We start from the raw sequence: 23,907 nt of genomic DNA on the forward strand, positions 1-23,907 counted from the left end.
GCACAATCTTCAAAGGAAGCTGTAAAGTAATTTTACATGGGCAATAAATGCTCATCATCTATTTCGTCATCTAGTTGATCATCAGCGATTCCATGGTATGGTCTACTTTCACTGTATGCCCCTTCCTGGCATCTACATAGGTAGTTGCATCCATCCTAAAAAGTAAATCAAAGCCATTTGATAACGTCTCCGCACAACACAAAAGTAACATTGGTCACTCACTGCTTGCAATGTTCCACAAGATTTCCAAAATCCAATATTTGGTATTTGTTCCATACCCTTTGAACCATACATGCATCGTTTGTAAATTGCACCAAACATAAGATATGCAGCAAGTGTGCTAAAAAACCTGAGCAGGACATACCTCAATTAGTCATTATGAGCTGCAACACTAATAGCAGTTACAAATATTAAAATACTAGCTTTCTTTAAAAAAACATGGCATTGTATATATGCAATGAATTAGAATAGACAATGTGTGCAAAATGTGTAATTCGAACGCAGTTATTAACAAGAGCTATCAAACCAAGAGACTATAAATGTTCAACAGACAATTTTTTTTAGCTAACATTGGCCAATATGAAATTGTGTATACTTTAACATGTCTTTATTACATGTGCAAATAGCTATATTTTATTAGCACAAACTGGGTTTCTGTAAATGCATCAAGTAAAATTGGGAAGAAGTTGAGTTAGGCATCTCAAATCCATAACTGTAAATTTTCCCTCTTACACAATCAAGAAAATAGAGCCAGAACTTAAGCCCTGGGAAGAACAAGCGACATTGCTGCTGAGCTCCATCATATAGAAACACTCCTGCTCAGTTTCCAAATTATTTTCTTCATACAGCACTTTAAATTGTCCCTGATTGCAAACATATTTATTGAAACATATTGAAACTGGTTGCACAAGCTAGTACCTTGAATTGAAGTGGGTCGCAGACTATCATAATGTGAGCTTGCCTGTTTGCTTTATTGCAATGTGAGCTGTATTTGTCACCATTCATATACGTCAGCATTATCCAATCTGTGCCCCCTTTTATTACGGTGCTATTTGTTAGACCAACTTTTCTAGTTTGCTGGGGCAAGGTCGGTTGTGTAGCTATCTCCTCTTGTAAAACACCAACATATTCTGCAGCAGATGCAACAGAATTGCAAATTCCTGCAGTATATCGATACTTGTCCTGTTTATCATCCTTGAATGTGTAATGGAAGCTGTTGCAACATAACAAAATAAACATTTTACAGGAATGAGGTAATATTACTATACTTACGTGGAACCTTTCAATGGTTCCAATTTTTTTAACAGAGATTGTGAAAGCTCATCTTTTGAATCTTTCAAAATGCAATCACAAGATACTTGCATGCATCTCAAAAGGGTTAGTGCAAAAATGCTTTTTATCATTATACGTCAATACCGGGTTTCTCACACAAAACACTTTTTTGCAACTGCAAAACATTTTATCAAAATATTTTGTAGTAAAAAAACATGTTTTTACAGCCCACAAACAAACTTGCTTTAAAACTTGCTATGCGTAAGCATGGCATTACTTCTGCTTTAAAACTAGTTAGTTTAGTAGTCCAACTTAGTAAACAGCCCTAGTCCTGTGCGCCAAAGTCACATGCTGTACGGTGACGCGTCAATTAAAAAACCGTCATCACCGACATACTCCAGTGTAAAACCAGTGTGCCCTCTGTTGGCAGAGGCGACTGGACTACTTTGATCTGTTCTAAAACACAATGTGCGGAAGCATTAAAGCAATTTTTTTTAACCCTAATTTTTGTTATTAAAGTCTCGGATTTTGCGAATGTTGGATTATATTTCTTCAATTATGTCACAAAATTTGGTGACGAAGCATATTCATGGTTCCGACTTTGCGTCAACAATGGGTCTGACGTCACAATGCTGCAGGTATTGGATGAATGCGCATTGGTTCAGACTGGGAGTTATTTATAAAAACGCGTGTAGCGCAGCCTCAAATCGCTTTGTGGAAAAAAAAATACTTTTAAGGAAAGCAGAATTTGTCGAAGAATATAAGTATACGACTTTCAGTAAGTTACTATTCTGTAGGTTTGCTCAATTGCATTTACAACGGTTTAAAACACAACTTTCACCATCTGCATCTCAGAAACCCGCGGCGCTTATTTTAAACTACTGTTTCGTCTATTTTTTATAAATTATATTTTGTTTACTGTGTCATTTTTTTGTTTAAAATTTCTCGTGTCAAATGATCTATAAGGCTATATCAAGTCAGGCGCCTATCATGTGAAGATGACTTCCACACTGACAATCATGCACCATTTACCGAGGTGATTATGGTTGCGAGCAGGCTTCATAGGATGTCAAGGTTAATGGAAACGCAATGTACGACGCAAAAACGGAAACATCATATAAGCGGAGTGCAATTTAAAAAATGCTGTCCAGCAGTTTACAGCAAAGACCAAAAAAGTTACATCCCTGAATTGTGCTTTGAAAGTGAAGTACAGATATCTTTCGGACCCCGTATTTTGTTTAATTGGCCGTGGATTTTCTAGACGAGCACAATGTGCGTACACTGTAATCCAGTGGTCCCCAACCCAAATTGTATCGCGAACCACTTGTGTTACATCGCCACTTATGTGATGTATTGATAATTTGACGTCAGCACAATATGTACCGTTGTTACGTCACAAATACCGTTGTACCCGTAGAACCCCAGTGCAAGCCTGAACTGTTGTTGGCTGAGTTTTAGTTTTGGTTAGTTGTCGTGCACTGCTGTAGGAAACTAATTTTATTTCTATTTGAATAAGACAATTAAAGTGCAAGTTGAATCTGCTAACGTTGTTTCCTGCTGTGTGATAATTGGAAAGAAGCCGATATTTTTGTGACTGGTTCCACAATAGTTCGGTAAGCAGAATTGTGCATTTAATTTCAATGTTTTTGGTCGCTAATTCAACGCGTGTTGTGTAGAAACGCAGCGCCTTTTCCGAATAAAGTTGGCCCGTTCCTTTTGAAAAAGAAGTGTTGTGTGTTAAGAACCATTGCAGAAATCCCGTCTGTTGCACTGTCCGGGCGCAACCAGTCACGCCCGTCTGACTGCCAAGGGCAGCGCAACAACTTGCTTTTACCAAAAAAAAACAGTTATCAGGTACTATCTTGCACCATACCTAAATCTTGTTTCAGACGGTCTTGGTCGGAGATCAGTGTCTATTTAATGTTACTATTTTGACAGGAAAAAATCTTTTAACTGTTAAATCTACCTTTGCCGTTCGAAAGTTACACACAGGACGATTATTTAAAAAATAAAAGGGGTACTCGTCCTGTGTTCCATCCTATAGCTGTCTCCAACCAAATGGCCGACTTTGTATAGGACGCTATGACCATCCCAGTATACTTCTGGTATATGTCCTGTCACCCTTGAATAATCGCTGCCGCTTCATGTTTTGCTCAAAGTAACTTCATCTATGTCTGTTTTTTTTCGTGTTGCTAATGGTTTCAAGGTGACTTTTAAGTAGGCTGGGTTTTAATGAAGAGTTTGAAAGGGTTTTTGTGCGTAACTACACACTATCCAAAATTTCTCCACTGTGCTTAATTTAAATGGTACCATACTTTATGTATGATGGGTCGTATTTTCGTTTTGGCATCGTTATTTTTGATTTGGTAACAAATATACCAGCCTAAATGAGCACATAACATACAAGTATTTATGAAAATAACACTTCCCTCTCTCTGTTGTTATATGGCTTGCATCAAGCCGTTTAACGACGACTGCTTTGTGGTGTCATACTGCGTGTATTGCATGGCGAATAAGAATAATGCTCAAAAATTTCTTGTAAGAGATACCGATTTGCCAAAAATGATACTTTTGACAGGGATGTATTTAGAAATTGTTTTTTTAAAACGTATGCCAGTTTCCAACTTTGTATTTTATTGTCCGCTGCAAATATTTTTTTCTTCAAACATTCTCGATTACCACCTAAAAGGCTTTCGCGTACCGCTGGTGGTTCGCGTACCAGCGGTTTTGCTGTGCATGCTGCTAGCACAATGCAGAAATTTTCAGCGAGCACATCATCGTGCACAGGCAATGTGCGAAAAATGCTTTGACCGCTGTTGGTCGCTTGGTTGTTTCTTTGCACATTTGCTAAAAGTTGTGATCATTGTACATTGTTTTATTGGCAAAAATTAAGCCGACGCAAAATGTGCAACTTTTGTGTTGCGTAATGTAGTCAATCTCAATTTAATTTTAGTGGTTTTATGAGTGACGATTTGCATAAAAAAGTTAGCTATAAAAAATCATGTTGGCAATAAAGTTACTGCAATAACTAAAAATCCGAAATTAGTTGTGGGCTGACTTATAAAACGCATTGCAGATTTATTACAAAATATTTATATAAAAAGCAAAAAGCACACATTACCTTTATTGGCGGAATGGATTACTGTTGAATTTGACAATTACTGTCGTAATTTTTTGACAGCGCAATCTTTTGTAAAATATTGCTACACTGTTATTGTGTTGTTTGCAACATAAAACCAGAATTTAACATACAACAAATTCGGGGAAATAAAGACTTACTTTGTCAAAAAAATAGGAATGCTTTTCATCGTTTAGATTGCAAAAAAATCCTAGAAAAATATTACAGGCAATCTGAAAAGGAAATATAGCTGTACATGTGCAAAAATGCTTTAGGGAAAGAATTTTTTGTGCAATTTACAAACTATCCAATCTGGCTTTTTTGTTTTGCTGTGCAACAGTACGGCATAAGACTATGTGAGATGAAATCTATGAGCATATATTTATTGCAAATAGAAACTTGTGTACCTAAAGTCTACCAATATGTTACATAACATTTTTGCTATTTTGCCTAAAGGTGCTAACCTATCCTTAATAACAATGCAAATGTTGTAAAGTAGTCCACGCAGAAAATGGTCTATTGTCAGTTTTGATGAAGTAAAACATTGCTCAGGATGTCTCCCTCAAGTGGGCACTCATCCACTAGTGGTGAGCTGTGGGGCTTTCCATTAATGCCAAACAAAATTACTGTGGACATTTTGTTGCCCACTGGCATTTATATTTCAGTTGAAACAACTCGTGAATGTGGCCTGATTCAGCTGAAAAGTCAAGCATGGGAGCTTGCCAAAGACCAGCCTTTATTTCAACATTTATCGGATCAAAGTTCCTACATATTTGTAGGCATTACAAAGGATGCAAAACGTGAGGAATTTTATGATGAACAGAGACGGATATGTGACATTCATCTGTTTCAGCCAGTCATTAAACTCGTTGAAGCTGAAGGCAATAGAGAAGAAAAAATTCTTAAAAGAGCAATTACCCAAGCGATAGGAATGTCCGTCAGTGAATTTGATCGTTCAAAAAGCCCAGAAGTGGAAGATTTTAGAAGAAATATTGGTTCATTATGTAAGACAGCAGTGGAAAAGCGAAACTTGTCTACAAACCCACATGATATGATAACCTATTACCACCCACCCAAGTTGGAGTCTTTGGCAAAACTGCCTAGACATACATTTGAGAATCTGCTTGGAAAAACATCTGTGGTCATTCGAGTTTGGATCATGCAAAAGAACTCGTTTCAGACTAACAAGTCTGTTTGTGTGGCTTACAATGCAACTCCTTCAGCTATTATTCATGAAGTCCTAAGAAAAAAATCCCGCTCTTTGACAAAGCAACCAAGTCATGCAGATATGCACAAAATGTACGTTCTCAAAGTTGCAGAGCTGAACGAGTACTTGGAAGGGCAATATCCTATTAGTCAGTACAAGTATATACGTCAGTGCATCAACAGAGATGAGTTACCGGACTTGATTCTTGTGCACACGCATGATGTGCTCAACACAATTCCTCGCTGTCAGGAATATATGCATGCGAAGATTCCAAAGTACAAGCAAGAAACTAGGGTGCACAAAAGTTTGTCAGTGTTGGCAATAAAAGACAATTTTAGAGTAAGGGTGAGCTCTGGCAGTTACCTTAATGTTGGAGATAACCTGTATGTCTATGTTTGTGTTTACCATGGTACTACTCCACTGTGTTCCCCACAAAAGACTGTCGAACTAGACAGTTCTGAAGCACCTAAATGGAACCAGTGGTTGGAGTTTGACATTTCAGTAAGCGATATTCCACGGGCTGCTAAAATGTGCCTATCGGTTTGTGGTGTGAGAAAAAAGAAAGACGAGCACTGGCCTTTGGCTTGGGTTAATATACCTCTATACAATTACAGTGGTCAACTGGTACAAGGCCAGCACACTGTTGGTTTGTGGCATCCCCCATGCCACATGGATGGATTCCTCCATCCAATTGGTATCAGCGGCTCAAATTCCTGCAAGGAAATGCCTTGCCTTAAACTGGAATTTGATACCTTTGGTGCCATGGTGAAATTTTCCGATGACATTTCTGATCCAGAAACGGTCGATGAATATGCAACCCTTGACAACAATCTTAACCATGCTTTAACAAGTGATGGTTATGATTACCGCAACAAGGAAACAGTAGTGAAGGCTATTCATGATCTTGCTGATAGGGACCCTCTGTATCCTTTGACTGACGACGACAAATTGATGTTATGGACTCACAGAATTCTCTGCATGTCTGTTCCACACTCTCTTCCTAAACTGCTTCAATCAGTGCAGTGGGAAAAACGAGATTCTGTACAGGAGATGTATGGCTTGTTGAAAAACTGGAAATACCTTTCCCCTGAGGTAGCACTAGAACTGTTAGATAGCAACTATCCCGATCCCTTTGTGCGTCAGTTTGCTACAAATTGTTTGGACAAAGGATTAACTGATGATGGCTTGTTGATGTACCTTCTTCAGCTTGTAACCTCCCTGAAGTTTGAGGCTTATTTGGACAACCCTCTGTTTCGGTTTTTACTTTCCAAATCATTTACAAACCTGCGAATAGGACATTTCTTATTTTGGCATCTCAAGTCTGAGATGCATGATATTCAGGTATCACTAAGATTTGGGCTGTTCCTTGAAGCTTACTGCAGGTCATGTGGTGCATATCTTGACCAGCTTGTTCGACAAACAGAAATAGTTGAAAAGCTGGTCAATGTTAACACCACGTTGCAAAAAGAAGACACTGTGTCTCAAAAAGCTCTTCGTGACCATTTAATGAAGGCTGATTATGAAGAGTTGCTCAACAACAATTTAAGTGCCCTGAACCCAGCTTGTGAATTGAAGGATTTGTGTGTTGACATGTGCGAAGTGAAGTCTTCTGCCAAGCGGCCAATTTTGCTACAGTGGAAGAACAGTAGTGCCTTATCCGAAAGCTCCCCATCCATTCATGGCATACTTTTCAAAAATGGTGATGACCTGCGGCAAGACATGCTGACATTACAAATATTGCGCGTAATGGAGGATATCTGGCAAACTGATAACTTAGACTTGTGCATTTCCCCATATATGTGCATCTCAATGGGGCAGAATGTGGGCATGATTGAGATTGTCAAACATGCAGAGACCATAATGAGCGTGCAGAAAAAAGGTGGAGTAGTGGGATCCTTGCAGCTGAGATCAAGCACCCTTCACCAGTGGTTAAAAGATCACAACCAGGGGGAGAAGCTGTACCAAAAGGCTGTTTACAATTTTACACGTTCCTGTGCAGGATATTGTGTTGCAACCTTGGTGCTTGGTATTGCTGACAGGCACAACGACAACATCATGATTAAAAAAAATGGTCAAATGTTTCACATTGATTTTGGTCACTTTCTCAACCACAAGAAAAAGAAGTATGGAATTTGTAGGAACCGAGTGCCTTTTGTCTTACCTGGTGATTTTATGCGCATAATATGTAGAGGTGCCACATCTGATATTGCCAAAACAGATGATTATAAAAACTTTGAAGATCTGTGCTGTCGTGCATATTCATCACTTCGAGCCAAAGCCAATGTTATCATAAACTTACTGTCCATGATGCTTGGTGCTGGAATACCTGAACTTACCTGCTTTGAGGACATTGAATATGTCCGCACCTCACTTGCTCTTGAAAAAAATGATGAAGAAGCTGTGTCATACTTTTTGGGATGCTTGGCTGCTGCTCAACAAAAGCAGTGGACTACAAAAGTCGATTGGGTGTGCCATGCTGTCCGACATAGTGTGCGAAAATAATTATTTGGATGTTACTCTGCATACTTACGATTTAGTTTAAGACACTAATTTCACAATAATATCTAATGCAAGTTGTTTTTTTTGTGTCATGCTTCCCAATTTTTTTGTTTTTGCAAACAGGTGCACTTAATTAAAGGTACATAAATACTTAAATGTCCCCTCATTAGGAGTAATACTACAATGGCTGTTTTGTGGACACAGTACATTTTTGATGTGAAGCATCATGTAATATTGCAAAATGGTACAATAAGAAGTGTTTTCCATCACTGTTTCCTGATTTATACAAGATTGTTGTTGATTGATTAGCATCATTTTTTGTTTTATGATTTTGGATTTAAAATGACCAACAGCTAGACAAAAGGCTGTTTCAGTATTGTCTTTAAAACAGTTCCACACTTTTGAGTTTCATTTTTTTGTGCAATTCTGTTTAAATGTAAGTTTCACAAATGTGCTAAAATGTGTTTTTTTTTGCAAAAACGAAGTTGGAGAGCAAAGTATTTCTAAACCCTTTAACAATATTTGCAAATTTTGTTTCTCATGAAATGGCAAACATGGTTTGTGCTAAGATAAAAGTTTGGTGCCAATTTGGAAGGTGTAAATATCTGTATATTTGTTTTAATGATTGTGGCATTTTTGCACATTTATCATGTTGTTAGCTATTGTATGTGAATGTAAGTGTAAAGGTGTTGGAAATTTTTTATTCCAATTTAAATGATTGTTTTTTCAGTACCCTACTTTTGGGTATCTTGATTTTAAACCTTGTATTTGGTATGCCAAGTAGGTACGCATCAAATTCGTATCTCGTTGTTGTGAGATTTTCCTCTTCAATGTACATAGTGGTCATTGGCTTATAAGTAGCTATTTCCCATCAGCATAGCTTGTTTTGAATGTGTTATTCTTATGTGGCTTCCTAAATAAACTTTTTCCTGTGGTCTTTTGTTTTTAAATGAAAATTTATTTACTTATCGCTTAGCAGTAGTTGGACTTTATTACAGAGAACAAAAGTTCACCACAATATTTTGTGTAACACAAAATGCAGTAGTTGGGCTTTTAAAAAATATAGATGCTTGTTTCATAAATATATTAAACGAGGGCCGTCTATGGAGGAGCCGCAGCAGTTTGTCCATTCCCGGTCCTGCAGCATTGTGGTGTCAAACCCATTGTTGGCACCAGGTCGAAACCATTAATTGTTTGAATGTAGACTACTGTGTCGACTTTAGGGTTTATCCTATATTTCTGATTATTAAATTGGTAGTTGGACAGCCAAACCATTTAAGAAACAATTTGGCCATAAATCAACGTCATATTGAGACTCATATCGACAGAATCATCGAGAAAATTGCCGTGGTAGAAACCAACTATCCTGCATTACAATGTTGCAGATTAGTGTTTCGCAACCGGTGTGCTGCGGCTCCAGACGAGGTGTAAACATAGCCGACAAACCAAATCCGGATTAACAGTTTTACAATGTTGTAGCACCACACGCATGTTATTTCTTCACGCATTTGGATCATAGAAGGATGAAGACAGAGTTTAGGCTTTCCTGCAGAACTTACACATGCAATGTCGTAACAAAGGGTTTTTGTGCCTCAACGGGTCCGATTTAATAGAAAGATCAGTGCAGAGGACGAGAAGATTTGGGGCTTTTCCTGGCGCAAAATTTAATTATAAGAAATATACGTATGCGGCCAAAACCCCGCCCTTTTCACACCCCTTTTTCTCGTATCGCACCACATTTATTGCAAATGTGTGATTATACAGCTTATGTCCCATTTTTATATCTCTTTTCTTGTTACGTTTTCGATGTTGCGTTTCTTTTTCTTTTGGATGAGACCATAGTTACATAGTTAATGATTATCGTATGTGTGCACTATGAGAAGGCAGTTTTTAAACGCACCAGATAATGACCAAAATACTGCACTACTTTGCGAATATGCCAATTAAAGCTGTTTTGTTTGATCTTGGTGGAGTGGTTCTTCCACAACCACAAAAAGCGATAGCTAAATATGGAATTAAGTTGGGTTTACCACCAAACTTCTTGCCTGATCTTTTCACCAATGGAGCACCAAACAACTCTTTCTGTAAGTTGGAAACAGGTGTGTATACTGCAACGGAATTTTACGGAGAATTTGATAAAGAGGCAAAAGACAAGGCTCAAAAAGAAGGTTTTAATTTGCCAATTGAGTTCAGTGCAAAAAAACTAATTGAAAGTTTTCAAAATCAAAAGAATGATGAGAAATTGATCAACGTTGCATCTCTTGATGTAATATCAGCTGCTATTAATCTCCAAAAGAATGGTATAAAAACTTGTATATTGACAAACAATTGGATTATTGATCATGAGCCTGCCAGGACGAAGACAGAACGCTTCATGATGCAGCTAAAATTCTACTTTGGTGAAGTAATTCAATCATCACATATAAATTTAAGGAAACCGGAACTCAGCATTTATCAGTATGCCTGTGATAAACTAGGTGTCAAACCTCAAGAAACAGCATTTCTAGATGACATTGGGTTGAATTTAAAAGCAGCCCAGAAGCTTGGTATATTAGGAATTAAGGTAGTCGACTCCCTGCAAGCAGTTAAAGAGTTGGAAAAAATAACATCTTTGGATCTCTGCTATAAGGCTGGAGACCATCTTTATCCCCCTGCTTGTAACCCCAAAAATGTACCCCACTGTTATGCAGAAATTGGCAATGAGTGCTCAATACATTATGTTGATGTGGGTGAGGGCCCAGTTATCTTATTATTACATGGATTTCCAGACACTTGGTATGGCTGGAGAAAGCAAATTCCAGCCTTGGCTTGTGCTGGATACAGAGTTATAGCACCTGATCAAAGAGGATATGGTGATACCATAAGTCCAACCAATGTGGATAGGTACAGTCATAAGCAACTATGCACTGATATGTTGAACCTTTTAGACATAGTTGGTGTATCACAAGCTACAGTCGTTGGGCATGACTGGGGTGGTTCCCTTGCCTGGGCTTTGGCACTTGTCTACCCAAATAGGTTTAAGGGAGTTTGTGGTGTAAACACTCCTTTTTACCCCATTAATCCAAAGCAAAGTCCTTTGGTGAGCATGAACAAAAACCCTGGTGTTTTTGATTACCAGTTGTATTTTTCGGAACCAGAAAAGGCTGATAGGGAGTTTGAGTCTGACATCAAGCGCTCACTCTCAATAATGTTTCAAGGTTTTGACACAAAACTTAGACTGTCATCAAGTGGTGTGAGGAGGCGTGGTGGAATGTTTGTTGGGGCCCCTGAAGATATAAAACCTGGTGCATTTCTTACAGAGTCAGAGCTAAGCTACTATGTTAAGCAGTTTCAAAAGTCTGGCTTTACTGGCCCACTGAACTGGTATCGAAACTTTGAATCAACATGGCAATGGTTACGTCAGTTTGCCAATAGAAAAATAAGCATTCCTGCATTAATGGTCACTGCTTCTCATGACCGTGTTTTGCAACCTCGATATACAGCTGGAATGGAAGATCGAATTCACACACTGCAGCGGTACCACATTGAAAATTGCAGTCACTGGGCTGGCCAAGAACGTCCACATGAGCTTAATTATGGTCTTATAAAGTGGTTCAATTTTCTTCACAGCAGCAAGGTGCCAAATCCAAAGCTTTAGTGTATTATTGAAAAACCAATGAATAACTTTGCAGAATTTTCCAGTATTGAAATTTTTGAGATCAAGTAAAAAAATGCACTTAACATAATTTGTTCATCGTATTTGTTTTTGCATCATTGTACAAATAAAATTTGAACTGAAGTGGAATAACTTGTTTTAAACATGCAGAGTTTATTGACGCATAAGTTTTGTAAAAATCATTGCCTACCACATGATATATCATTATGTTTTCTTGCTGTATACCACAGAAGCTTGTAAAGTGGAAACATATTTTACAAGAGAATTTTGTCTGGGCAAGCGATGATAAAATAGTAGCAATGATAGAATTTTTGTGCAGTGTCATTTTACTACAATGTCACAATTTTTCATTGCACAACTTGTTATTGGCAGTTTTGAACAACTTTTTCAATACATGTTCTGCAGCTGCTGAAATGTGACATTTTGTCCATTAGAACAGGGTTTTTCAACCAGAGTGTAGTGAAACGGGCTGAGATGTGTCGCGAAAGTTTCTTCAATTAACAATAAGTTGTGAAATATTTCATTGCACATTGTGCAAAGTCGCAAATATGGGACCATAATATACAAGCGTTTGTATTTTATCACTTCAATTATTACTGTAGTGCTATTGTTACTATTGTAAATAATGGTGATCCATTACAGTGGGTTTGACACTAAAATTTGGTGCGCCGCGAACCAATGCTCTGGGTCAAAGTGTGCTGTGACCCTCAGGAGTCCAATGCATTAGAAAAATAACAACATGCTTGGATTTCAGCAAATAACCCTTGACCCGTTTGTTATATTAGGGGAAATCCCAAAGTTAGGAAATTTTTAAGAGAATGGTAACAAGAATTCGTAACATATTCTATATTTTAACATGTAACTCTATTATAAATATTATACTCCTTTTTATTACCAGATGTATTGCATGCTAGGTTTTTATTTTCTAGAGCTTAATCGACTAACAAATGCATCGCAATTTGTATAAATTTAAATGAGAAATATTTTTGTACCATGTTTGAGGACACATTTAAATTATTTACATGCACATATACTTTAGTAATACATACATTTGACGACCTTGTCCCCAACCGACAAATAATAAATTACTATTTTGGTGTCGAGATTTCAAGCACGACATGACGAGCGCAAGAATCGAGTCTTTCTCTTTTTGTGCGGATCCTGTGGTAAGTGGATATATTTTATCCAAGGAAATCTTTGTTGTCCTTAATGTAATCATGTTTTTATGTAGTAGAAAAATAGGCAAGGATTGTGTAATGCAAACGTATAAAGTAAATCTATTATACTTAACTGATAAGCAGCGCTTATGGTAGTCACGTGCACACGTTTCGATGTGCTAGGTCGAGTTAGATGCCGAAAGACTTACATCATGGATTTGTTTTGCAGGGTTGAACTAAAAGTCACGCAATGGGACGAGTAATTCGTGCCCAGCGTAAGGGTCCAGGATCCATTTTTAAAGCGCATACCAAACACCGAAAAGGTGCTGCGAAATTGAGGTCTGTGGACTTCGCAGAAAGACATGGCTACATCAAAGGAATAATAAAGGTAAAGTACATAATTTAGATAGATTTTTTAATGATGACAATTAAAGAACAAAAAATGATATGTACATTGTTGTGATGATGTCTAGGGTGCTATGTGCACTGTATGTTATGTTAGTTCATAAGTGCATATCGTGCTCCAGGCATTAACCGCAAATCACATCTTGGTTCTGTTTGCATTTCTGACATACAATGCTTTGCAAGATAAATTTTTAAAGTCCACCCAGATCGTGTAGGCTAGCCTATTTTGCAAAAATACTGATGATGCTGTATAGGCGATATATATATATATATCCTGTAAACCAGTACCATGCCAAAGATCAATCAAAGTTGTCAGTGGGAGAATTATGCTTTATATGAACGTTTCTATATGCTAGAAGAATTTGTTTGGTATTTTGAAGGTACTTAATTTTATTTCAGTTTATTGAGTGATTGAAACATTGTGGTTAGTGTAGGTTTGTAGTATCATATATGCATTTTTGTGTCCTGCCCATAAGTGCATGTATGGTGCTACAAACTTATCATTGATGATCTACAGATTTGATTTTGCATTGTCAGTAACTAGTTGTAATGGAGTGTGTATGCAGGTTGTGCTTGTTAATTTAGGACATTATTCATGATCCTGGTCGTGGTGCACCACTTTGCAAAGTCCAGTTCCAAGATCCATACAAGTACAGAAGAAGGCTGGAAACATTCATTGCGGTTGAAGGAAACTTCACTGGCCAATCTATTTACTGTGGAAAGAAAGGTAAGTCAGATTAAAATGCAAGATAGCAATTGTAAATGGTATTATGATTTTACTACCCTTGTAGAGGTATTTCTAGTGTTGGAAAATATGAATTTTTGTAGAGTACTTCGCAGAATGAGTAATGTTTCTTCATTTCATCCTTGCCTTTGTTTTTTCATGTATCTTTTTAACGTTAATCGGTCCTATGGTGCTACATACCACCAAAAATATGAAAGTTTGTGTCTGACAATGTTTTATGTGGCCAATCAACATTGAGGTTTTTATTTATTGAAGTATTTTAGCGAACTAATTACAGTTACTTCGCACAGCTCAGCTTGCCATTGGCAATGTATTGCCTGTCGGTTCAATGCCTGAAGGGACTGTTGTCTGTGGAATGGAGGAGAAGACCGGTGATCGGGGCAAACTTGCCAAGACATCAGGGAACTATGCAACCATCATTGCACACAACCCTGACACCAAGAAAACCCGTGTCAAGCTACCTTCTGGAGCCAAGAGGCTTATTCCATCAGCCAACAGGGCAATTGTTGGTATGTAAAAGTTACTTGTTAAATGTTGTCCACATTCTAGACAACGACATGGTTAGATCAGTGACCATGTTGCTCGCGAAATGTGGAAGAACATTCTCTGCTTCCTACGTCTGTCTGGTCTTCATGTGATTAGACGGAAACAAACTAGCATGAACAACAGGCATCTGCAAAAATATAAATATAACGTTGCAAGCAGTTTAGGAAATTACCAATTTCAAACAACAGTGTGTCAGCCAATCCAAGAATAAAAATGTCACCAGTGCTACTTACAACAGAGCATAAATTTCCTGTCACTAAATCTTATTTTGGGTTTATGACAAATTCTGCATTGTAGGGGTTGTTGCTGGGGGTGGACGTATTGACAAACCTCTTTTGAAGGCTGGTGCTGCCTACCACAAATACAAGGCAAAGAGAAACTGCTGGCCTAAAGTCCGTGGTGTTGCCATGAACGTAAGCTGTTGTCCTTTTTGTTTAATAAGGTGATAATTATACACATCCCTTATTTTCAGCCCGTCGAGCATCCATTTGGTGGTGGTAACCATCAACATATTGGATCGCCCTCTACAGTCAGGCGTGATGCCTCACCTGGTCGCAAAGTTGGTCTCATCGCTGCAAGGAGAACTGGTAGACTGCGTGGATCAAGGACAAAGGACAAGGAATAACTTGTCAATTTTCGGAATACCTTGTCTAATAAATCTACGACAACAACTCAAATTGTCTTTTATATTAGTTTATTTAGTTAGTGGTTGAGGTGGTGTAAAAAAATTTTAATCAATGCAAAGTACTCGAAACTTCTGAGATGTGTCTAGGTAAGTCTAGTTTTACTGTGTTAAAACAATCGGTTTTGTGTGACTTACATTTTGCTGTTTTTAAAGGTTTATTTTCCATTGAAATCATCAACAAACTGCTCTTTGGGTGAGTTTTACTTTGTTATGGGCATGCAGAAATAGATATTTGAAAGTGATGATCTTATCTCTGATAATGTAATGAAGATTTTTCAAGAGGCTGTTTCTGATTCTTAATAAATTAACAATACTTTTTTCCAGTACCTTGTATATAATATAATGTATATTTTGTGTTGTTTATAAAGGTTTACTTCCATTGAAGTCCTCTGCTATCTGCGGCTGGGGTGAGTTTTGCTTTGTTGTATTTGTAAAAAATAAAAATTTGAAAGTGATGATCTTATCTCTGATAATGTAATGAAGATTTTTCAAGAGGCTGTTTCTGATTCTTAATAAACTAACAATACTTTTTTCCAGTACCTTGTATATGATATAATGTATATTTTGTGTTATTTATCAAGGTTTACTTCCATTGAAGTCTTCGGCTATCTGCGGCTGGGGTGAGTTTTGCTTTGTTGTATTTGTAAAAAATAAAAATTTGAAAGTGATGATCTTATCTCTGATAATGTAATGAAGATTTTCAAGAGGCTGTTTCTGATTTGCAGAGATGATTGTTATTGGTCAAGTAATTATGAATTTGCATACTACCTGACGATGTTTTGTGTTTCAGAGTCACATAGGGCAATACTGTATGGAGAAAATAAACTGTTTTTGATTGACTATTGCTTCAAAAAGGTTTGTGCTTCTTTTTTTTATATAAAAATGGCCTCACACATTTTTCAGGCAACAACTTAGTGCATGTACAAGCTAAGTTGTGTTCAACTGTGTGAAATAGCAATTCAAGTACACCATGGGCACCACTTCCATGTAGTGCAATGCCTTGATGTGTCAGATACATTACACAAGTGATATTTTTTGATAAAAAAAAACAGTTTGGAGAACCTGTGTTATTTTGTAACAGATGGAAGAGGATTTTTCAGCACAAATTCAGGATGTGGAACAAAACAGGCTCCATCCACAGACCAGTGCTTTGGTGGATCTTGACACTAAAAGTAAACAAGAAAGTGAGTTAAAGAAATGAAGTTTGTTTATTTAATAAACTGCTGCAAGCAAAAATTTATCATAAATCACTAGTGTTGACTTGTTGCAGTCACTGCAGACTTAATATGCGAGTTTTTGGAAGTGGCCATGCATCAAATTTTGTATGTTTGCTCGTTGTACCCAAAACGAGTTTTTGTGAAAAGGAAAAAATATGAGACACCTGTCTTTATGGCTTGTCATCCACAAGTTCATTCATATATAGAAAACATTGTGCGGTCACTCAAGCCTGCTTTAAATAAGGTAATTAGTTGCACTTGAAGTTTTGTGGAGTGTCATTTCATTGAGATTTTTTCTCTCAGAATGCTATTCAGCAAGTTGTGTTGGCGCTCACTGAAGACGGAGAATGTAAAGAAAAGTTCGTTTTTGAACTGAGCAAAGTTTCACCCTGCAGTAGGTATGTCATTCCAGGAAACGTGGCCACGTTTTAAATGTTTTTTTATAGGTCGGACGACTTGCTCGTTGATCTGGAACAGTCCTTTCGAGACGCGATTTTAAAACTATTTGCGTCGAACGAACTACCTACAAATACATCCGAAAATTCCACATTTGAGGTTAATTTTTAAAGAAGTTTGTTGTTGAGCAGGTTTTAACCATTTCGCGTCCATAGGTTCGTGCGCATATACGAAGTTCGGGAGTTTACGATCTGCTGCATTGCGACGAATCCCCTGTAAAGTGGGTTCGATACGAAGCCGAAGGTTCACAGTCGTCAAATGTTGTTATTCCCATCAAGACAATTTCGCACACTGCTTTATTACAAATGCAGTTTTTCGTTGTCAAATGGTCATAGTTGTTTTGTTGCCATGTGCCACAAACCTTTTTCTTAAAATAAAATCATTTAGTTTTTGTCAATGGTGGTGCTAGTTTTTTGGTTTGCAACCGTAACATGCGCAAGAACCGCGGTTAAGGCAGGACTTCAAATTAGCAAGTTCGAAACCTGCTATGTAGCCTCGTATAAGGCAGTTTGCAGGGTACTCCGCTTCCCTGACCATTTATCTCGATGATGCTAGCGCAATGAGTCTCCAATGAAGACCTTTCGGCTAGTTGCCGCTGAACTATCTGTTCACCTGTGCTCTCGGCTGAGATGCGGGCTGGCAGAATAATCCAGATTATAGTTTATTGATCAAATGGAAATCAGAATTAGTCCTATTCAAAATAGAATCGAATCATAGGATAGCATACCATGGAAAAGAATAGCCTTCCTATTTTGCGTAAAAGCCACGCAGCTGGTGTGTTTATGTCTATAATCTCAATCGCACCAAGCGGTGATGTTAACACTGATTAAAACAAACTGTAATTCTTGCTGCATAAAATGCCCAGCTTTGCTTCAAAGATTGATTAATATTGATCCCGAACTTACAGCATTATTTTGAAAATATTGGTTTCTTGCGGTTATTGAGTGACTTTTTTCTTCACATTTTGCACAAATGTTTTTACGCATGAGAATCAAATTAATCGTCACGTAATACGTTTTTAGTGAACTTGCAAAACCTAAAACACCAAATAGGGTTTCTTACAATTTAAAAAAACTCATGAGTGTCTCTGTACACAAACTTTATTGTCACTGAAAGTATTATTATTTGAGAAAGTTCTCTGGGCCCTTTAGATAGGTCACTGTATACCCTTCGGACTCCACGGATCCCCAGTGGCGAAACCCGGACCTAAAAGGAACAACCAAAGTATACCATATAGAGACATGAGTTGCCGACCTCTGTTTTACACCATTCTTGCAAGGATTTGCTCTGGTTTCCCTGTGTAAAATATACAGTTGACCTATCCTCCTAAAATATACCGACGGCGTAGTAAGATTATACTCTGAAATAAGTTTTAAATAGCTTAATTCCCACTAATTGGCTGCAAAGCGCTTCCAAAGATTTAAGTTTTTAGAAGTTACAAAATACTGCAGTAAACATAGACCTAGTAATTAGTGATAAGTATTCTGTGGACACAGCCACTGTCACGGTCAGCAGAACAAACACTTTTTTCCTCAAAATAATTTTATTTTAATTTTTTAATATTTTGTTTCAAAGAAATTACGGCCTGTAACATGGCCGACAATATCGTGTTGATGAAAGCACTTACTGGCAACAGCTTTGCTTGTTTCCTAATTTTTTTGAAATAGTTCTTTTTGCAAATGAAAAAAATTGCACTGCCCGGGAATCGAACCCGGGTCGCAAGAATGGGAATCTTGCATGATACCACTACACCAGCAGTGCGTACCGCCCAAAGCGGCAAAGAACAACGTTATAATGTCAGCTCAATGTTTTTACAAAATATTGATTATGAACAAAATTCAGAAGATGGTTTATTCGTTAACAGAATATCACATCTATTTACATGACTATAAATATTTTTATCTATATCGAAATAGCCATTTTTGGGTAAATCTAAAAAGTAAATATCTCACTTGAGCTTATATACCGGCGCCCCTGCAAGTCAGCTTGGTAGACCCGAAAACGCCTCGCCCATGAAAGAGGAACGGGTTTCACGAATGCGTGACGACGTAAAGGAAAAAGAACAATACATGTCGCGTCGCCAGTGAAATCACACGTTACGTCATAAAATGAGCTCCGCCGCTCTATCTTCTTTTATCTTGAATGATTCGCGTCGTCAGTGCGGCCGATATGTGTGTTAGGTTTGATTCATGTTGACTATTACACGAATTTATATAAACGTATATGCTGGTTTCTACTGGGGGTACATTACCTTGAACACGCGATAAGTTTTTTAGTGAGGCAAGGTTAGCTTGTAGCAACCGCCGTGTTCTCAAGCAACGACGTTTACTTTGTCTAAGTTTCGTGTAAGGCGGAAGCGTTTAAATCCAGAGTCAAGGAAATGACGAGAAAGATTTTTTGAAATAATTTATATGACAAAAATGCGATTTGTAAAAAGTTGTAGAAAAAAGTGACGTCGCTTACATGCTCAAAACGTGCCGAAGCCACACCCATTACCGAATGTTACAGCAGCATATATAGGCATTTCTTAGTTCGTTATCCGGAAAATATGTTGCTTTAGTCTTCTCAAAATTGATTTACTGCAAGATGTATGGCGTAAGTGACGACTAATTTAAGGGGAAGTTCAATCATGATAAAGCTCTTGACATCTTTAACAGCATTTGTTGATGTAACTATTTTAAACTTTAGTTTTTAAGTTAACATCATAGATAGTGCATGTTGTTGGTTTGTTGGAGAGATTGTCATCGACATATAAACTGTATATTTGCTTCAGACACTTAGGTGTTGTTTAGTTTATAAAAGTTGATAATCAGGCACCATGCAAACTATAAAGTGTGTTGTGGTTGGAGATGGTGCAGTCGGTAAAACTTGTTTATTGATCTCTTACACAACAAATAAATTTCCACAAGAATATGTGCCAACGGTGGGTGAGATTGCTATCTTAATGTATAAAGTTTAAACTTTTCATTAAGTTTAAACTGCCAAATCTGTATTGGACTTTACACATGCGTGGTACAAAAAAGAAGTGCCCAAACTGAAAGAAACTTAAAGTGAGATATTCTGGTTATATCTGTAACTGTTGAAGTGGCTGGCATTGCGGCCTTTCATTAAAACAGTTCAATTTTAACTGAAAGTCTGAACATTACATTTTGGCCATATATATTACTTTTATTGTGAATTTTGTTTTATTCTATAGTCAAATCACAATTATTCCCATTCTAATGATTTTCAATTAGATAAGTCAGGATTTATCACTTAGTTTTCAATTTTGCACGTAGGTTTTCGACAACTATGCAGTTACTGTTATGATTGGTGGTGAGCCATACACATTGGGTCTATTTGATACAGCAGGTAAGCTTAGTTTGGAAAACAAATTATGTTAATATTCAAAAAGTTACAAATAACTGAAATATCCACACAACAATGAGTACCTTTTTATTACTTCAAAGCTTTGATTTACAGGTCAAGAAGATTACGATCGGTTAAGACCTCTGAGTTATCCACAAACTGATGTATTCCTTGTTTGTTTTTCTGTTGTATCTCCATCCTCATTTGAAAATATTAAAGAAAAGGTAGATCACTATGGTGTAACACTTTGTTTGCTATCAACTAAACCAAAATCATATGTAGTGGGTGCCAGAAATTACACATCATTGCCCCAAGACTCCATTTTTGCTTGTTGGTACCCAAGTTGATTTGCGTGATGAGCCCGGAACAATAGAGAAACTTTCCAAAAACAAGCAAAAACCAATCAGTCAAGAAGCTGGCGATAAACTGGCAAAGGAATTAAAAGCAGTGAAATACGTGGAGTGTTCTGCCTTAACTCAAGTATGTAAATTTATGATTGTATAGAATGGATAATTTAACCAAAACATCTGATAGTTTTATATTGTCACAACAAATCTCAGCATTTGCCGTACATAAACCTGTCATGATTCTCGACTTTTATTGGTGCTATTTAGCGTAATTCTGGTTAGATGGTGTGAATTTTTTAGGCTAAATTTAATGTTATCACTACCTACCTTTAAATGGTCAAGTTTAGTTTGCTTTCCATCAGTCAGTTGAACTGACTGACAGTTAACATTTTTTAACACTTTTTTTTTTTAAAATATGGTTATGTTATCCCTTTTTTGCAGTGGACATAGCTCAAGACAATTTAAAATTTGAATGTGTTTTTAATTTTCTATTCCTAGTTTGGTTCTGACATGACAAACTGCATTGTTCTATTTTAAAGATGTCTTCCGCACTACATAGAAAAGCATTTAACAGGCATTATTAGGTTCATACTAAAAGTGCAACTGTTGGGTCACTTGAAACCTTTTTATTATATTATAGCAATTGCCATTGAGCATGCGTCCTTCTTAGCTTCCTGTTGAAAAGGCTTCCTTGTTATTGTAAATAAATGTGCTGTTGCATTGGCTTACAGCCATCTTCTCTGAAGACTGACAATTTCTTTAATTCAAGTATTAACTTGTGTTCACACAGCGAGGTTTAAAAAATGTCTTTGACGAGGCAATTCTTGCTGCATTGGAGCCTCCACAAGAAAAGAAGAAAACAGCTTGCTCAGTTCTTTAGTTCTTAAAATTCCTCTACTTTTTTTCATGGTAACGACCAAATTAAAAGTGGTTGGCATGCGTTTATTTTGAACCCAAAAAATCTTTAATGATGATCTTTTGTTGATGGTAAAACTGCTGTGGTCTACAGGACCTTTATTGCTGAAAAAGTTTTTTTTTAACCTATTTGCATGCTCCTGCCACTGATTTTCCTGTTTGGGTTTGCATTTAAATACACATATGTGTTTGCTTTTAATGCAAGGACATAAAATGGTGCTGTTTAAAGGAACGTGGTCATTTAATATAATTACTTACAACACCAAAATGGGCTTTGTAAACAGGACATAGTTGCGGATTGTATAAAAGTAAATCTACACTTGTAACTAGCAATAAATTCGGTTGAAATGTTGCATGTTAGCTACAGTCAGCCTCACTGGCAGCTTGTGATAGCACAACATGTTTTGACTATTTTTTGTTAATGTTACGTATATGATTATGTTATTTTTTACAATGATAAATGCCATATATCTCACTAGGAAATTTTATTTGTGAATTTCTGTTGGCAGTGTAATCTTCAGAACCACTACACATACAAAATTTTATCATGTGGTGGATGCTGTATAGTATCATTTGATACATACACATATTGTAGTGTTTTGCATTGCATGTCTGTTTTTGACCAACAAAATTAAACTTGCTTTAAAAATTGAACAAGCAGTGCTTTGGTAAAACTAAAAAAAAATATATTTAGCATTTTATTTGATTGTTGCTCACTGGTGACAAGTGAGATTTATATTTTTTCCCATTTCTCCATAGCAATGTTGATTTATTTATTTTGCATTTTATTTATGTAGCTTATTTCTTTTTGGCAATAAGCATTTGTTTATTTTCTTTGCAGAAAGGGCTTAAAAATGTATTCGACGAAGCCATCTTAGCTGCACTTGAACCACCAGAACCCAGACGTAGAAGAAAGTGCAACATTTTGTGAAGCTACAAAATATTTGTCTTTTCAACTCTAGTGCAGTGCTAGCAGGTGCCACATCGCTCAATACACTTAGCTAACATTGTCTGCAGATCTTCTACTGGTGACAAGCTTAATCAGTTTGTTCTTATTGTGATGACTACAGTACATGCAAGTAATGTAACTCTTTTTGCATGAGCCCTTCCTGTTTAAATGACCTAGGCTTTATGTACAGTTTACGCTTTTCCTTCTTGTTGTCAATAACTTTGTTTTTATATTACGATCTTGTTTCTGTCTGCAACTACCCTTGCAGACTGGTAACCTATTTATGAACATCATGTAGCAAGAACTTAAAATTGCTGGTGAATTAACTGGAATGCCAAATGTTGAAACCATAAGTTGAAAAAATCAAGTTGTTTAAAAGTAACTATTGACCAAACGAGAAGTTGCAGTAAACTGTTTTTCTGTAACCTTGGATCTTATAAGAGTAAATATTTGGCAGTTGCCATTTACTGCACACTGTATGCTATGGTGGTTCATTGCGAATTGTCTCCTGTTGTATTTCGGCTTCTGCACACAATGTTCTGATTATATTCGTATTTTAATGCATAACTTTGACTGTGCAGATGACCATTTATCAGTAGGAAAAAAATCTTCTACATCTTGTTTCTTTTGTGAAGTGATTAGTTTGTTTATGCGCCAAAGAGTGTCACTTCTTTTACTGCATTAAGCACAACCGGCTTGTCTATTTGGATTTGAACTTCCATTCCAATGCTTTTTAAGATGTCCCTACTGCGATTTTTCATGACATTTAAAAAACAGTTTCTTGGCGGTTATGTGTGGCAGTATGATTATATTGTTCAGCTATTCAGAACCAACTAATTATTGACTAATAAATCGTGGCAATAATATAGCGGAAACTGCTGTTGTTTAGTGTGTTGTTATGAATTTCAGTATGAAACAAATGCGAAATGCATTAAGTTTTGGTCAGTCCGCTTTCGTAAGGTCAAAACATATGACTTTACTTTGTAGAAATTTTTTTATTATAAAGAAATCGTTATCTTCGTGCCAAAGCGTCGTTAACGTTTTTTCAAATAGAGCGGTGGCAGTTAAGATATAGGTCTTCTGGTCTAGCTCAACACACGCTGATAACCGGAAGTGACGCTAAACATTCTTGCGAGACAATCAAGCCTTGTGTGACTTGATCCTTATTACAATACTTTGAACGTAGGTGTATATGTATAGGACTTAAAAAACGCATTGCAACTGGGAAGCTGGCTTTTAGAAGTTATCCCAGCCCATGCATTATAACCGTTCATGTGTCACACAAGCATGCAAAGAATATCGCATTGAGGGGTTCCTTGTATAAATGTTTGCTAACCGGAAAATAATACCGCCTCTTGTAATTCAGTGGAGAAATATTATGAAAAT

General features: G+C 37.0%; 6 protein-coding genes and 1 non-coding gene across 10 annotated transcripts; 5 read left to right on the forward strand and 2 right to left on the reverse strand.

Annotated features, from left to right (window-relative positions):
• Positions 1-14: 14 nt before the first annotated feature.
• LOC145902304 (cation-dependent mannose-6-phosphate receptor-like) lies at positions 15-1,520 on the reverse strand. Its single transcript, XM_082990230.1, has 5 exons — positions 1,273-1,520; positions 919-1,213; positions 733-863; positions 223-349; positions 15-155 (listed from the first exon to the last, which is right to left on the reverse strand). Exons 1-5 carry the CDS (start codon positions 1,401-1,403, stop codon positions 33-35), a joined length of 807 nt encoding a protein of 268 aa, XP_082846356.1. The 5' UTR covers positions 1,404-1,520; the 3' UTR covers positions 15-32.
• Positions 1,521-4,852: 3,332 nt separating this feature from the next.
• On the forward strand, positions 4,853-9,033 carry LOC145901788 (phosphatidylinositol 4,5-bisphosphate 3-kinase catalytic subunit alpha isoform-like). The gene has a single exon (XM_082989581.1). It carries the CDS (start codon positions 4,944-4,946, stop codon positions 8,097-8,099), a length of 3,156 nt encoding a protein of 1,051 aa, XP_082845707.1. The 5' UTR covers positions 4,853-4,943; the 3' UTR covers positions 8,100-9,033.
• An 819-nt stretch (positions 9,034-9,852) lies between these two features.
• On the forward strand, positions 9,853-11,936 carry LOC145902299 (bifunctional epoxide hydrolase 2-like). Its single transcript, XM_082990222.1, has one exon. The coding sequence runs from the start codon at positions 10,003-10,005 to the stop codon at positions 11,731-11,733; it is 1,731 nt and encodes a 576-aa protein (XP_082846348.1). The 5' UTR covers positions 9,853-10,002; the 3' UTR covers positions 11,734-11,936.
• Positions 11,937-12,866: 930 nt separating this feature from the next.
• On the forward strand, positions 12,867-15,275 carry LOC145901930 (large ribosomal subunit protein uL2-like). The gene is made up of 6 exons (XM_082989748.1): positions 12,867-12,917; positions 13,138-13,296; positions 13,899-14,040; positions 14,349-14,567; positions 14,902-15,017; positions 15,077-15,275. Exons 2-6 carry the CDS (start codon positions 13,159-13,161, stop codon positions 15,227-15,229), a joined length of 768 nt encoding a protein of 255 aa, XP_082845874.1. The 5' UTR covers positions 12,867-12,917; positions 13,138-13,158; the 3' UTR covers positions 15,230-15,275.
• Positions 15,276-15,324: 49 nt separating this feature from the next.
• On the forward strand, positions 15,325-17,359 carry LOC145901929 (mitotic spindle assembly checkpoint protein MAD2B-like). 3 transcript variants are annotated; one of them, XM_082989746.1, is made up of 9 exons: positions 15,325-15,482; positions 15,658-15,696; positions 15,871-15,909; positions 16,080-16,144; positions 16,371-16,473; positions 16,560-16,750; positions 16,810-16,904; positions 16,953-17,061; positions 17,118-17,359. In XM_082989746.1, the coding sequence occupies exons 5-9, from the start codon at positions 16,371-16,373 to the stop codon at positions 17,295-17,297; spliced, it is 678 nt and encodes a 225-aa protein (XP_082845872.1). In that variant the 5' UTR covers positions 15,325-15,482; positions 15,658-15,696; positions 15,871-15,909; positions 16,080-16,144; the 3' UTR covers positions 17,298-17,359. The 3 variants fall into 3 exon arrangements, with proteins under 3 accessions (XP_082845872.1, XP_082845873.1, XP_082845870.1); XM_082989747.1 differs by lacking the exon at positions 15,871-15,909; XM_082989744.1 differs by lacking the exons at positions 15,325-15,482; positions 15,658-15,696; positions 15,871-15,909 and having other exon boundaries at positions 15,918-16,144.
• A 1,293-nt stretch (positions 17,360-18,652) lies between these two features.
• Positions 18,653-18,723, reverse strand: Trnag-ccc (transfer RNA glycine (anticodon CCC)). Its single transcript has one exon. It is a non-coding gene; the product is annotated as a tRNA-Gly (tRNA).
• Positions 18,724-19,739: 1,016 nt separating this feature from the next.
• On the forward strand, positions 19,740-23,404 carry LOC145902742 (cdc42 homolog). 2 transcript variants are annotated; one of them, XM_082990842.1, is made up of 6 exons: positions 19,740-19,885; positions 20,241-20,313; positions 20,425-20,534; positions 20,593-20,790; positions 21,448-21,566; positions 22,414-23,404. In XM_082990842.1, the coding sequence occupies exons 1-5, from the start codon at positions 19,781-19,783 to the stop codon at positions 21,535-21,537; spliced, it is 576 nt and encodes a 191-aa protein (XP_082846968.1). In that variant the 5' UTR covers positions 19,740-19,780; the 3' UTR covers positions 21,538-21,566; positions 22,414-23,404. The 2 variants fall into 2 exon arrangements, with proteins under 2 accessions (XP_082846968.1, XP_082846967.1); XM_082990841.1 differs by lacking the exon at positions 21,448-21,566.
• Positions 23,405-23,907: the final 503 nt, after the last annotated feature.

The sequence above is a fragment of the Ascidia mentula genome, chromosome 5, assembly GCF_947561715.1.
Source record: "Ascidia mentula chromosome 5, kaAscMent1.1, whole genome shotgun sequence".
NCBI classification, from domain to species: Eukaryota; Metazoa; Chordata; class Ascidiacea; order Phlebobranchia; family Ascidiidae; genus Ascidia; species Ascidia mentula.